Consider the following 15049-nt stretch of genomic DNA (forward strand, 5'->3'; position numbering starts at 1 on the left):
TTTTGGGGGGTTTCAGGGAGGTTCTGAGAATGTTTTACTATGATTCCCTGAAATACTTGCTGTTTTTTCTATGTTCTGAGAACGGAAACGGTTGGTTATTTGAAGGTAATTAAATAAAGTTCTGAGAACATTCTCTGAATGTTTTGAACAAAATGAACAAAAGGTTACTTTCTTAAAAATAATTTTAATAACAGTTTGGGTTAACTGTTTTGAACTCCAAGCACAGAATGCTTTGCAAACCTAGTCCTATCGGTACCAAAGTTTCAGAAATCTTCATTAATTTTGGTAATTAACAGAAAATCTATTGCAATCTATCTTAACTTTGGTAATTTATACTTGAATATCTTAAAAAAGATATGTTCATATATAGTGTTCATTTATATATCTGTGTCCATATTGTCCATAAGTTTCTAATAGATAGACCATATGGGTGAAGAGAAAATAGCCTAGAAAAGCATCTAATCAACAAACATCTAATCAAAAAGCATCTAATCAACATTTAATCACAACTTTCACCAGTTTGAGGCAAAAACATTCACAAAAAAATACATGTTGACGTAGTAAAATAAATAAAAATGCACCAATGGTATTCACTAAGTTGGATGGTTTATATTTAGGATGATATTTCACAGCTTTCTCATTCATTTTATTTTTTAAATAATTGTATTTAATTATTTCATATTTTCCATGTGATAAGGCCAGAAAACAGGACAGAGAGAATTACAGACACCGGTGATATTATGAAATACCCCCAAAAGACCAGTAGATACAGTATCTAGTGGTAGATTACATAATTGAAAGTTTCCAGTAAAATACCCTCCCTTTGCAACCCTAGATAGGACACAGAAATGAATTTGCAAACACATATTTTTTGTTGTGGCACAACGTCAGTGAAATTCAGTACCGATAGTCTTCGGTTCTCTATCCATGGAATTACTCCACTGCGCAACCAGGATGGAGCTAGCATACCATGTTCATTTTAGTCTATTCAAACAGACCCCATTTGAAAGGAAACAAGCATTAATAAAGATCAGGTGTGACCAATAAGTGGGTGAGGCCAACACACCTGAACACACTTAACAAGATAGAGGATAAACAGTTTTGTTGATGCTAAGAATGAAATGTTTTTAAATAACATTCTTAGAAAGTTATTTGAATGTTACTAATGTTCTTGTGGTTTTTATGGAACATTATCTTAACGTTCTGAGAACCTGACTTTAAAAATAACCATGAGGAAACACGCAGAAAACATTATGCTGAAGTACTGAAAATCCCACAGAAGACTGTTGTTTCTTAATATTCTCTGAACTATTTGAGAACATTCCCAATGTCAAACTAGTTGGAGAACATTCCTAGAACATTACCAAAATTGACATTAAATCCAACCATGTTTGAACTTTTAGGAAACATTCAGTTAAAGAAATGAAATACCAAGATTATAAAAAATAAAAAAATTAAGTTCCTTAAATGTGCCGGGAATGTTCCACAGTCAAGCAACTATCCTGCACCATTCCCAGAAAGTTGTAGGAAGGTTGTATGCAAAATAACCATATGACAACCCCGCTGTCACCAAGCTCTAAGAAACATTTGGTTCTCAGAACATTTATGTGCTAGCTGGGTAAGCAATTAAATGTAAAATGTAGTCTTGCTTAACCAAATGTAAACATATCATACAAAAACTCCATCAAATGTCAAGAGTTGCAACAAGGCATTCTGCTCCAATTTGTAAGTCGCTCTGGATAAGAGCGTCTGCTAAATGACTTAAATGTAATGTAATGTAATGCTCCTCTTTGTAAAACAACGACATAGTAAAACACCACAGTGACACATTAAAATAAAAAACAAACATAAATAGACAGGATAAAAAAGGCACAAAATAGTGGAGAGGTGTCCTCCAGACTCTTTTACTTTTCTGACTCCCTCCATCCTTGTGCATTTATCCCAAACTTGTAGACCAGCCTTCGGCCATCCACGTGTTCCAGGATTTCCCGTTTGTAGTAATATCTGGAAAGGTTAATGGAAGAGCCAAAATGACTGCCTTCTTAAGATGCGAACCAGGAAATATACATCAAAACACCCAAATCCCTTCAGTCTTTACCTCATAGCTCGGCTGAGCTTCTCGTAGGTCATGCTGCTGTTGTTCTTCTTCTTGCCCCACAGCTGAGCAACAGCCTCTGACTTGAGGAAACGGAACACGCCATCTGTCCGGTCCTCCCACTTGAGCAGGCCTGAGTTCCGCTCTGGGTTCAGCAGAATGTCCCTAATGAACTCCCACAGGTGGGTCCCCCGGGGGTCTGAGGAGAAACACATGTGTGGTGGCATTAGAACAATCTACTGCACATCAGTTATAGCGTAGGCAAAACATTCAGCATGTAGCCATCATCTGATTGAGCATTTGCATTAAAAGATAATGAACGATTGTATTGAAGATGATAAATACTACTCACTGTGTTTTTTGATCTGATGAGGGCGACTGTCTGAAAATAAATTAATAGACACATGGTCATTAAGCAGATGCTCACAACAAATTCAATATATTTGGAACATGTGACAATCAAACTCACTAGTGGGTCTAGCATCATAGCAGTCCAACCAACTAATCAAACAGAGCTTTAACTCATACGTGTTTAACACTTGTACCGCTGTCTTACACATTCCATATGAATTCTATGGAACCCAATACTATACAATTACATGGGTGTGGGAAACATTTACAGGATGAGTTTGTTCAGTTGATCGTTATACATTGTTTGCTCAGTGGCTTTGTTTAGTGAAGGAGTAAACTCAGCTGACCCAAACTGTCACTTACTGAACGTTCATGGACTTCAATAGCCTTGAATTGCCACTTTGCTCAATGATGTCTTATGTTTCAAATTCGCATTGGTGCAGCAACAATTTATTTGGGGACTAGGCTACTGTATATCTAGATCTAAGTCTTCTCAAGGCTTGGGTCTTTTTCCAACGTCTTTGTGTACATAATGTTTTATAGGTTTTCAGGGCTCATCCTTTACCTGGACTTGAGGTAGTGGGTGATGCCACAGGTGCGAGACATTGACACGAGGGATCAAAAATGTCTAAAAAGTAAAGACATGTCAACATATAAATAATTATGCTGTCCGTAAGTTAGTTAAAATGTTGCATTTTTAAGTCTCTCCTATCCATTCCAATGTGGTACCTACCTGCAGGATATATGCTAGGATCTGGGAATGGACAAGGGAAATCTGAGGAGAAGAGAGCACATAAAGCTTACACTTACTTAATGAGAGGCATAAAGTAACATCTCAAGAGTTTATTGAAATCACAGACTAGATTTTTTATAAATATACAGTACCAGTCAAAAGTGTGGACACCTACTGATTCCAGGTTTTTTTATTTTCTTTTGACTATTTTTAACATTGTAGAATAATAGTGAAGACATCAGAATTATGAAATAACACATACGGAATCATGTAGTAACCAAAAAAGTGCTAAACAAATCAAAATATATTTTATATTTCAGATTCTTCAAAGTAGCCACGCTATGCTTTGACAGCTTTGCATACTCTTGGCATTATTTAACCAGCTTCATGAGCTAGTCACCTGGAATGCATTTCAGTTAACCGGTGTGCCTTGTTAAAAGTTATTTTGTGGAATTTCTTTAATTCTTTACTGCGTTTGAGCCAATCAGTTGTGTTGTGACAAGGTAAGGGTAGTATACAGAAGATAGCCCTATTTGGTAAAAGACCAAGTAAATATTGTGGCAATAACAACTGAAATAAGCATAAAAAGACAGTCCATTAGTACTTTAAGGCATGAAGGTCAGTCAATGTGGAAAATTTCAAGAACTTTGAAAGTTTGTTGCAAAAACCATTGAGCGCTATGATGAAACTGGCTTTCATGAGGACTGCCACAGGAAAGGAAGACCCAGAGTTACCTCTGTTGCAGAGGATAAGTTAGTTACCAACCTCAGAAATTTCATCCCAAATAAATGCTTCACAGAGTTCAAGTAACAGACGTATCTCAACATCGACTGTGTGAATCGGAAGAAGCAAAGAAATCACTACTAAAGGACACCAGTAATAAGAGACTTGCTTGGGCCAAGAAACACGAGCAATGGACATTAGACCGGTGGAAATCTGTCCTTAGGTCTAATGAGTCCAAATTTGAGAATTTTGGTTCCAACTGCAATGTCTTTGGAAGACACAGAGTAGGTGAACGGATGATCTCTGCGTGTGTAGTTCCCACCATTATGCATGGATGAGGAGGAGGTGTGATAGTGTGGGGGTGCTTTTCTGGTGACACTGTCAGTAATTAATTTACAATTCAAGGCACACTTAACCAGCATGACTACCACAGAATTCTGCAGCAATACACCATCTCATCCCATTTGCGCTTAGTGGGACTATCATTTGTTTTTCAACAGGAAAATGGCCTAAAACACACCTCCAGGCTGTGTAAGGGCTATTTGACCAAGAAGGAGAGTAATGGAGTGCTGCATCAGATGACCTGGCTTCCACAATCACCCGAACTCAACCTAAATGAATGGCTTGGGATGAGTTGGACCGCAGAGTGAAGGATGAGCAGCCAACAAGTGCTCAGCATATGTGGGAACTCCTTGAAGATGGTTGGGAAAGCATTCCAGGTGAAGCTGATTGAGAGAATGCCAAGATTGTGCAAGCTGTTATCAAGGCAAAGCATGTCTACCTTGAATAATCTAAAATATATTAAATACTTTTTTGTTACTATATGATTCCATATGTGTTATTTCATAGTTTTGATGTCTTCACTAAACTTGTCATGTTTTGTCATATATTGTCTTGTTATTGTGCTTTCCCTTCTGTTCGTTTCCCCCTGCTGGTCTTATTAGGTTCGTTCCCTTTTTCTATCCCTCTCTCTCCCCCTCCCTCTCTCTCCTCTCTCTATCGTTCCGTTCCTGCTCCCAGCTGTTCCTCATTCTCCTAACTCACTCATTTAGTCTTTTCACACCTGTCCCCTATTTTGTCCTCTGATTAGAGTTTCTATTTCTCCCCTTGTTTTCCGCTTCTGTCCTTGTCGGATCCTTGTATGATGTTCGCTGTGCTGTGTCATTGTCTCGCCCTGTCGTGTCTTGTCTCCTTCAGATGCTGCGTGTGAGCAGGTGTCTTAGTCTGCTACGGTCGGTGCCTTCCCGAGGCAACCTGCAGTCAATGGTCGAGTCTCCAGTCTGTCCTCGTCACTACGAGTGGATTTAAGTTTTTTCATGTTTTGTTTTCTTCTTAAATTGTCCAGGAGTATTACTTTTGCTATTTACTGGAATAAAGACTCTGTTTTCGCTAAGTCGCTTTTGGGTCCTCATTCACCTGCATAACAAAACTGTAGAATGTATAAAGAAAAACCCTTGAATGAGTATGTGTGTCCAAACTTTTGAATAGTACTGTATATTCTTAGACCGCAAATTGACCGCAGAAGCCTAAACAGATATATTTGTCTAAAACATAATGATTTCAAACAAATTACACCCCTTTATTCCCAATTGTCATGCTATCCAGTTGGTAGTTAGACTTGTCCCATCGTTGCAACTCCCGTATGGACATAATTTCAAACCTTGATTACATTTGGGAATATTGTCCTGCTTATGGTGCTGTCTTTTGGACAGGATGTTAAAACGGTTGTGCTGACACTCTGTAGTCATTTAAATTCCCATGGCGGTTATTGTAAAAGTAGAGGTGTTCACCCCGGTGTTATGGCTAAATTCCCAACCTGGCCACATTCCATCATGGCCACCTAGTCATCCTCCTCATTCTTAATTGGCATATATCACTCCTCACCTCTCCACATGATAACTAATGTGTGGTGAGAGTTCTAGTACAAAATGGTCGCCGTGCATAACTGAAGTGGGTGCTACACATTGATGGAGGATGAGGTGAGTTGAGTTCCCCCCTACTACTGTATGCAAAGCGCTTTGAGTACCTCAGTTGGTAGAAAAGGGCTTTATAAATCCAATCCATTATTCATTATTATCATTTGTATATGATCACATATGTCTCTCTATTATGCGTGTGAATGCTTGGGAAAATATTTCCAAATTAAAATAACTTGGAACTGCTTTTTTGTTGTTTTTAGTCTTTTAATTCCAACAATGTAAATTCAACAAAACATTATTATTTTGTGTTGTTGTTGTTGCTTGGGGCCAAATAAAACCACCCCCAGGCCAAATCCAGCACAAGGCCCGCCAGTTTGGGAACCCTGATCTAGAGTCTCTATAGACTCCCCGTTCTCTAAGAGGGTCTGAAGCATTGTACATATTCCATAACTTTATAAATTACAATTTTATAAGCATACAACAGTGCATTTTGAATAAAGGACGTGAAAACAATGTACTACATCCTCTCTGGGTTTGTATGCTTTTCACAGCTCTTACCATCTGGCTCTGATTTGATAATCTCGAGTGGGTTAAACTCCACTCCAGGATACTGTCCTGTGTAGGGATGACATGGAGAAACAAGAGGTCATTGTTATTTCACTGACAGTAACAACACCCTTCTTTATTTTGTGTTGCATGTAATCAAACTTGATGCTTAAATCCTTGATCCTTCCACCATACACTGGTTCAACTGTCTGTTCTGGTTTGTTTGTGGTTTTCTAAACAACTCAAATCATGTTGAAATTAAATACTACATTCAAAAATCTGAAGAGCAAATTGATCACTAACAGTATGTTTTTACAATACATGGCCAGACCTGGCCTCCATTCTGATTAACACAAGACACTAACAATAACAGAGGACGTTACAGCTTTGTCCAATGTGTGAACCTACCCCTCCATTTGAGCTCGTTGAGGCTTTGGTAGAGGATAGGCCCCACGGTGCCTGCGGCCCGTGTGAAGTCCTGGTAGGTCATGCTGCACAGTTGATCGCCGTCCACGTCAAAGTTCTGGAAGTGGATGCTGGCAGCATCAATCTGGTGCATGTCCACCATCTGCTGCAGCCACTGCCACACCATGTACTTTGACCAATACTGAGGCTTGTAGTCCTGGGACCACATGCGACTGGTGTAACCGGGCATCACTGTAGAAACTGGGGATAGGGTTGAAGATAGAGATTAGGTGCGTTTTGTAATAGCTGTGAGTAGCATATCAAATATTTAATCTCAGAGTGTGCTGGGGGTTTCGTGAAAAAATATTAACACTGGCTAACCCAGGTACTTGTAAATAATTAAACCAGCAGAGCAATTTACTGAAAGATCCATTGAGTAACCAAACAAGTCCTGACTGTCTAGGCAGGGGTAGGAGCTCCATGTTGTGGGCAGCTGGCTCTCAATGCTGGCAGTGGAAGGGATGCTCATGATACAGGTGGTATGATGGACCATGGTCCAGAGCTGGGGGAGAAAGACACGTATAGTCAGTAGAGAGTAAAACCCCAAACAAGGTGATTGATAGGCTGCCATGTAATCACACACAGTGCACATAGACAGTGTTATTCCCAATAGTGAGTTGAGATGTTTGCAAATGAGATATTTCTAAATTACAACATTGACAGTTGTGAAAGTGCAGTTAGTATAGGGAGAGTTAGTATAGGGAGAGTGTGTGTGTCTGTTTTGCATACATACACAGTGCATTCGGAAAGTATTCAGACCCCTTGAATTCAACAATTTGTTACGCTACAGCCTTATTATAAAATGTATTAAATTGTTTTTGTCCCCTCATCAATCTACACACAATACCCCATAATAACAAAGTAAAAACAGGTTTTTAGAATTTTCTGCAAATTAACAATAAATAAAGAATGATATCACATTTACATAAGTATTCAGACCCTTTACTTAGTATTTAATTGAATCACCTTAGGGAGTTATCGCAGCCTCGAGTCTTCTTGGATATGACGCTACAAGCTTGGCACACCTGTATTTGGGGAGTTTCTCCCATTCTTCTCTGCAGATCCTCTCAACCTCTGTCAGGTTGGATGGGGAGCGTTGCAGCACAACTATTTTCAGGTCTCTCCAGAGATGTTCAATCGTATTCAAGTCCGGGCTCTGGCTGGGCCACTTAAGGATCTCTCTGTACTTTGCTCCGTTCATCTTTCCCTCGATCTTGACTAGTCCAGTCCCTGCTGTTGAAAAACATCCCCACAGCATGTTGCTACCACAACCACGCTTCACCGTAGGGATGGTGCCAGGTTTCCTCCAGACATGATGCTTGGCATTCAGGCCAAAGAGTTCAATCTTGGTTTCATCTGACCAGAGAATCTTGTTTCTCATGGTCTGATAGTCTTTAGGTGCCTTTTGGCAAACTCTAAGCATGCTGTCATGTGCCTTTTACTGAGGAGTGGCTTCCGTCTGGCCACTCTACCATAAAGGCCTGATTGGTGGAGTGCTGCAGAGATGGTTGTCCTTCTGGAAGGTTTCACATCTCTACAGACGAACTCTGAAGCTCTATTAGAATGACCATTGGGTTCTCGGTCACCTCCCTGATGAAGGCCCTTCTCCCTTGATTGCTCAGTTAGGAAGATTCTTGTTGGTTCCAAACATCTTCCATTTAAGAATAATATAGGCCACTGTGTTCTTGGAGACCTTCAATGCAACAGACATTGTTTGGTACCCTTCCCCAGATCTGTGCCTCGACAAAATCCTGTCTCTGAGCTCCATGGACAATTCCTTCAACCTCATGGCTTGGTCTTTGCTCTGACATGCACTGTCAACTGTGGGACCTTATATAGACAGGTATGTGCCTTTGCAAATTATGTCCAATCAATTGAATTTATCACAAGTTAACTCCAAATTGTAGAAACATCTCAAGGATTATAAATGGAATCAGGACAAACCTGAATGCTTATGTAAATGAATGCTTATGTCTGAATGCTTATGTAAATACGGTGTTTGTTTTTAATTTACTTTAATACATTTGTAAAAAAATATATCTTTTATTTGCTTCATCATTATGGGTATTGTGTGCAGATTAATGGGGGATTAAAAAAAATCTATTTTAGAATAAGGGTGTAACGTGACAAAATGGGGAAAAGTCAAGGGGTCTGAATACCTTCTGATTGCACTGTATGCCTATTTGTATTTCTGATGGTAGAATGAATGGGGTTAGTTACATTCAATGATGTGATACTCCCGGTGTTTGGAAGGCGGCCCATGTACTTTCCCTTCACAAAGGTTGCGGCCTATTTCTAATCTTTCTTGCCAAGCTAAAATATTAGAATCCTTGATTCATTCTCAGCTAAGATCTTTGTTATCTTTGAAATGTATTCTAAATGCACACGACATGACGAAAAGTATGTGGACACCTGCTCGTCGGACATCTCATTCCAAGACCATTTGCATTAATTATGAGTTGGTGCTCAATTTACTGCTATAACAGACTCCACTCTTCTGGGAATGATTTCCACTAGAATTTGGAACATTGTTGCTCGGACCTGCTTCCATTCAGACACAAGAGCATTAGCAAGATCTGGCAATGATTTTGGGCAATTAGGCCTGGCAAGCAGTCAGCATTCTGATTCATCCCAAAGGTGTCCGATGAGGTTGAGGTCAGGGCTCTGTTTAGGCCAATCAAGTTCTTCCACACCGATCTCGACAAACCATTTCTGTATGGACCTCGCTTTGTGCATGGGGCATTGTCATGCTGAAACAGGAAAGGGCCTTCCTTAAACTGTTGCCACAAAATTGGAAGCACAGATTTGTGTAGAATGTCATTGTATGATGTAGCATTAAGTTTTCCCATCACTTGAACTAAGGGGCCGAGTTGGAACCATGAAAAATAGCTCCAGACCGTTATTTGTCCTCCACCAAACTTTACAGTTGGCACTGTGCGTTGGGGTAGGTAACGTTCCCCTGGCTTCCGCCAAACCCAGATTCACCCTTCGGACTTCCAGACGGTGAAGCGTGATTCATCACTCCAGAGAACACGTTTCCACTGCTCCAGATTCCAATGGCGACGAGCTTTACACCACAGTTCTTGTGCTGACGTTGTTTCCAGAGGCATTTTGGAACTCACTAGTGAGTGTTGGAACTGAGGACAGCACTACGTGCTTCAGCACTCAGTGAACCCATTCTGTGAGCTTGTTGCTCTTTAGAAAGTCCATTCTACTGCAAATGTTTGAGCATGGAGATTACATGGCTGCGTGCTCGATTTTATACACCTGTCAGCAACAGTGTGTCTGAAATAGTCCAATCCACTAATTTGAAGGGGTGTCCACAATTTTTTATACACAGTATAGTGTTCATCATTCAGGTTTTTGATCAGGTAGCACCATCTCTGCTTCATCCCTAGGTATAAATGATGTGGTTAGCTGCATGGATAAAAATCAACATTATTCTGCCCTCTTCATTGACCTGTCAAAGGCTTTTGAAACTGTTGATCACTCATTGCTAATTCAGAGGCTTTCCTCAATTGGCCTAGACCAGGTTGCATGTAATTGGCTTAAAATTTGCTTGACAGATAGAACTCGATGTATATCTACCGATGGTGTTAAATCAGGTTCCCTTACAGAAAGAGTCCCGCAGTGGTCGATTCTGGGTCCTGTGCTTTTTACTGTTAACATTAACTATCGACCATCGTTAAAAAAATGTGACCTAAACTTGTATGCTGATGATACTGTTGTGTATGCTATTGCCCCCACGGTTGAAAAGGCTCTATCTATACTACAGTCTTCTTTCATATTATACAAAAACTTTATTGACCAGAAATGAGTACTGAATAAAGGTCAAACTAAATATATGTTCTTCTCTAGGGCGTATAAAATTAAGTCTGATGATTTATGCATATGCACTTTGGATGGTGTCTATTGATCGTGTCCGTGCTTACAAATATCTGGGCATCTGGATTGATGAAAAGCTGTCTTTTAAAAAGCATATTGATGAGTTACGAAGTTGAGAATAAAAATGGGCTTCTTCTATAGAAATAGTTCTTGCCTCTAGCTAAATAACAGAAAGCAGATTATTCAGTCAATGTTCCCATCAGTCCTACACTATGGCGACATCATCTATATGAACGCAGCTGCCACTTCTTTAAAGCCATTAGATGCAGTTTATCATAACGCACTGCACTTTATTACGGGCGACAATTTTAGTACTCATCACTGCATTCTCGACCAGAATGTTGGTTGGCCCCATTTTGACTTTAATGACACGTTTAAAGTTGACAAACAAGTTAATGAAGGTCCAAAGAATTGAAGTGCCATTGTAAAAGTAAATGCAACATAAATAACATCAGTGAATATTTATAGAAAGACAGTAGTGCTACAGTACTGTATGTGAACCATGGTATACTCTTCTCCATATCACCACTCTTGACTGCCCGTGAAGTGTTGGCCATAGTGGGTCAACAACATGGTTGCGTTCATTGAACTTTTGTTGAGAAAACCGTTCACCACAACCATATTTGCATTCAATATGTAAATATATACTATGTGTTGAGGTGTATTTATGTCTGTAATAAAGCCCTTTTGTGGGGAAAAAGACATTCTGATTGGCTGGGCCTGGCTCCCCATTGCGCACCTGTTCAGTCATGTGAAATCCATAGATTAGGGCCAAATTAATCTATTTCCTTATAGGAACTGTAGCTCAATAAAATATTTGAAATTGTTGCATGTTGCCCTCATTGTTTTGTTCAGAGTACATTATTCAAGTTGGAGGTCGGCACTGAGGCCTGTGACGAGTATATAAGAGGAAGGCGGAGTGGCTGCACCACAGTACTTGCAATGACTGTCACATATTTTAGTGTTTGTCGAGTCCAGGGGTTTCCAAACTTTTCTGTTTCGTGACCAAGCAATTGAGGTTTCTTTTGAGTCGCAACCCACCATAAAGTTTGAACAGTGAAAAAAACATACAATAACCAAAGAATAAGCAAAACATGTATTAATAATACATTTTACTGTCTTCCTCAATCCAAAACCAGTTTCCCAAGAACTTGAGTCAAGATCCCTGAGTATGATTTTCACTAGAGGTATATGGCCTTTGACAGTTCAGGCCAAGTGTTGGGTTAAGATCTAGATCCTATTGACATCTTGCCAAGTCTTGCCAAATGTACGCTTTAGGTTACCATCAGTGCAGTCTACTGTCTGTTTGCCTGCTGCCTAGTCTAAGCAGCCTAAAGCCTGTACATGTGAGTAGACTGCTGTCATTGTATTCCTGAATGTTTAGTTAGGGACATGCTATCATCAGGTCGTAGTTTCTATTTTCTATAGTCTCCTGGACGGTTGAAGGTTAACTTGTTAACGATACATGGTGTGTACTATTCAGGGATGAGTCCTAAAGTTCCATGTTAGCTAGACAAAGCGCTTTGGAAACTCACCTCTGATCAATATTCACTGACTGTGCATATCACCAAATAAACAAAGTTTCATAACATAATTATGTAAAACCATGAGGAAGACTTAAAGATGAAGGAAGTGAACAGACAATAGTACGATCACTGATCAATGTCACTTCAGGTAAGCAACAAGCAAGTGCAGGCAGGTCACTCTTTTCTGGCTCTGAAGTGTCTGAGGACAGATACACTGTGGAGTTTTATATCAACTGATGCAAGTTACAACCAATGCTAGGTGACTACTGTAGAGTAGGTTGTAATCAGGTACAGTCATACAACATAAAACGAAACAGCAGTGGTTGAAAGTACCCAACTGTTATACTTGAGTTAAACAAAAGATACCTTAATAGAAAATGACTCAAGTAAAAGTGAAAGTTATCTAGTTAAATACTACTTGAGTAAAAGTCTACAATTATTTAGTTTTAAATATACTTTAGTTTTAAAGTACATAGTAATTGCAAAAAATACTTAAGTATCAAAAGTAAAAGTAAAAATAAGTCCTTATGTTAAGCAAACCAGACGGCATGTGTTTTTTAAATACTTTTTTTTACGGATAGCCAGGGGCACACCCCAACACTCAGACATATTTTACAAACATAGCATTTGTTTTTAGTGAATCCACAAGATCAGAGACAGTAGAGATGACCATTGATGTTCTCTTGATAAGTGTGTGAATTGGAACATTTTCCTGTCCTGCCAACCTTTCGAAATCGAGTACCTTTTTGGTGTACAGGGAAAATGTACATAGTAAAAAGTAAATCATTTTCTTTAGGAATGTATTGAAGTAAATGTTGTAAAAAATATATAAATAGTAAAGTACAGATACCCCCAAAAAACTACTCAAGTAAAAATAATTTAAAGTACTACTTAAGTACTTTACACCACTGCAAAACAGTAGTTTGAGTTTCATGCATGTAATCAGTCACAGATCAGTGCTCATCTGGAGCGGAGGTTTGCATCCCTATGAGCTCATGTACAGTGGGGAGAACAAGTATTTGATACACTGCCGATTTTGCAGGTTTTCCTACTTACAAAGCATGTAGAGGTCTGTAATTTCTATCATAGGTACACTTCAACTGTGAGAGGTGGAATCTAAAACAAAACCGCGGAAAATCACATTGTATGATTTTTGAGTAATTAATTTATATTTTATTGCATGGCATAAGTATTTGATCACCTACCAACCAGTAGGAATTCCAGCTCTCACAGACCTGTTAGTTTTTCTTTAAGAAGCCCCCCTGTTCTGCACTCATTACCTGTATTAACTGCACCTGTTTGAACTCATTACCTGTATAAAATACACCTGTCCACATACTCAATCAAACAGACTCCAAACTCTCCACAATGACCAGTAAGCTGTGTAAGGACATGAGGGTTAAAATTGTAGACCAGCACAAGGCTGGGATGGGCTACAGGACAAAAGGCAAGCAGCTTGGTGAGAAGGCAACAACTGTTGGCGCAATTATTAGAAAATGGAAGAAGTTCAAGATGACGGTCAATCACCCTCGGTCTGGGGCTACATGCAAGATCTCACTCCGTCGGGCATCAATGATCACGAGGAAGGTGAGGGATCAGCCCAGAACTACACGGCAGGACCTGGTCAATGACCTGAAGAGAGCTGGGACCACAGTCTCAAAGAAAACCATTAGTAAAACACTACGACCATCATGGATTAAAATCCTGCAGCGCACGCAAGGTCCCTTGTCTCAAGTGAGCGCATGTCCAGGCCTGTCTGAGGTTTGCCAATGACCATCTGGATGATCCATAAGGAGGAATGGGAGAAGGTCATGTGGTCTGATGAGACAAAAATATAACTTTTTGGTCTAAACTCCACTCGCCGTGTTTGGAGGAAGAAGAAGGATGAGTACAACCCCAAGAACACCATCCCAACCGTGAAGCATGGAGGTGGAAACCTCATTCATGTTTTGCGAGATCTTGGTCAACAACCTCCTTCTGTCAGTAAGAGCATTGAAGATGGGTTGTGGCTGGGTTTTCCAGCATGACAACGACCCGAAATACACGGCCAGGGCAACTAAGGAGTGGCTCCGTAAGAAGCATCTCAAGGTCCAGAAGTGGCCTAGCCAGTCTCCAGACCAGAACCCAATAGAAAATCTTTGGAGGGAGCTGAAAGTCTCTATTGCCAAGCGACAGCCCCGAAACCTGAAGGATCTGGAGGTCTGTATGGAGGAGTGGGCCAAAATCCCTGCTGCAGTGTGTGGAAACCTGGTCAAGAACTATAGAAAATGTATAATCTCTGTAATTGCCAACAAAGGTTTCTGTACCAAATATTAAGTTCTGCTTTTCTGATGGTCCTTCTGTAGCTCAGTTGGTAGAGCATGGCGCTTGTAACGCCAGGTGAGTGTGTTCGATCCCCGGGACCACCCATATATAGAATGTATGCACACATGACTGTAAGTCGCTTTGGATAAAAGCGTCTGCTAAATGGCATATATTATTATTATTATGTCATGCAATAAAATGCTAATTAATTACTTAAAAATCATACAATGTGATTTTCTGGATTTTGTTTTAGATTCTGTCTCTCACAGTTGAAGTGTACCTATGATAAAAATTACAGACCTCTACATGCTTTGTAAGTAGGAAAACCTGCAAAATCGGCAATGTATCAAATACTTGTTCTCCCCACTGAATAAGTAACGGCCAATGTGAAACATGACATTGAGACCTACAGACAGTGCTGAAACAGATTCAAACAGCATTGCTTCATAACATTTTCAAAGAGCGTGCTGGAATAGAACCAATAGAACGTTATGGATAATCA

The 15049-nt window shown here is 39.8% G+C and overlaps 1 protein-coding gene across 2 annotated transcripts in view; it reads right to left on the reverse strand.

The window, feature by feature from the left end:
* Nucleotides 1–231: 231 nt before the first annotated feature.
* Nucleotides 232–15049, reverse strand: part of LOC123992735 (ETS homologous factor-like) — a 17034-nt gene continuing 2216 nt past the window's right edge. Inside the window, exons 2-9 of one of the 2 annotated variants that reach the window (XM_046294206.1) lie at nt 7229–7334; nt 6776–7033; nt 6380–6436; nt 3180–3221; nt 3012–3074; nt 2448–2477; nt 2099–2294; nt 232–2004 (exon numbers count right to left, since the gene is read on the reverse strand). In XM_046294206.1, the coding sequence (XP_046150162.1) occupies nt 1905–2004; nt 2099–2294; nt 2448–2477; nt 3012–3074; nt 3180–3221; nt 6380–6436; nt 6776–7033; nt 7229–7325 (843 nt within the window). In that variant the 5' untranslated portion in view covers nt 7326–7334 and the 3' untranslated portion in view covers nt 232–1904. Of the gene's footprint in view, nt 2005–2098; nt 2295–2447; nt 2478–3011; nt 3075–3179; nt 3222–6379; nt 6437–6775; nt 7034–7193; nt 7335–15049 lie in introns of both variants that reach the window. The other variant, XM_046294215.1, reaches the window with a different exon arrangement.

Source organism: Oncorhynchus gorbuscha, linkage group LG02, assembly GCF_021184085.1.
Source record: "Oncorhynchus gorbuscha isolate QuinsamMale2020 ecotype Even-year linkage group LG02, OgorEven_v1.0, whole genome shotgun sequence".
NCBI classification, from domain to species: domain Eukaryota; kingdom Metazoa; phylum Chordata; class Actinopteri; order Salmoniformes; family Salmonidae; genus Oncorhynchus; species Oncorhynchus gorbuscha.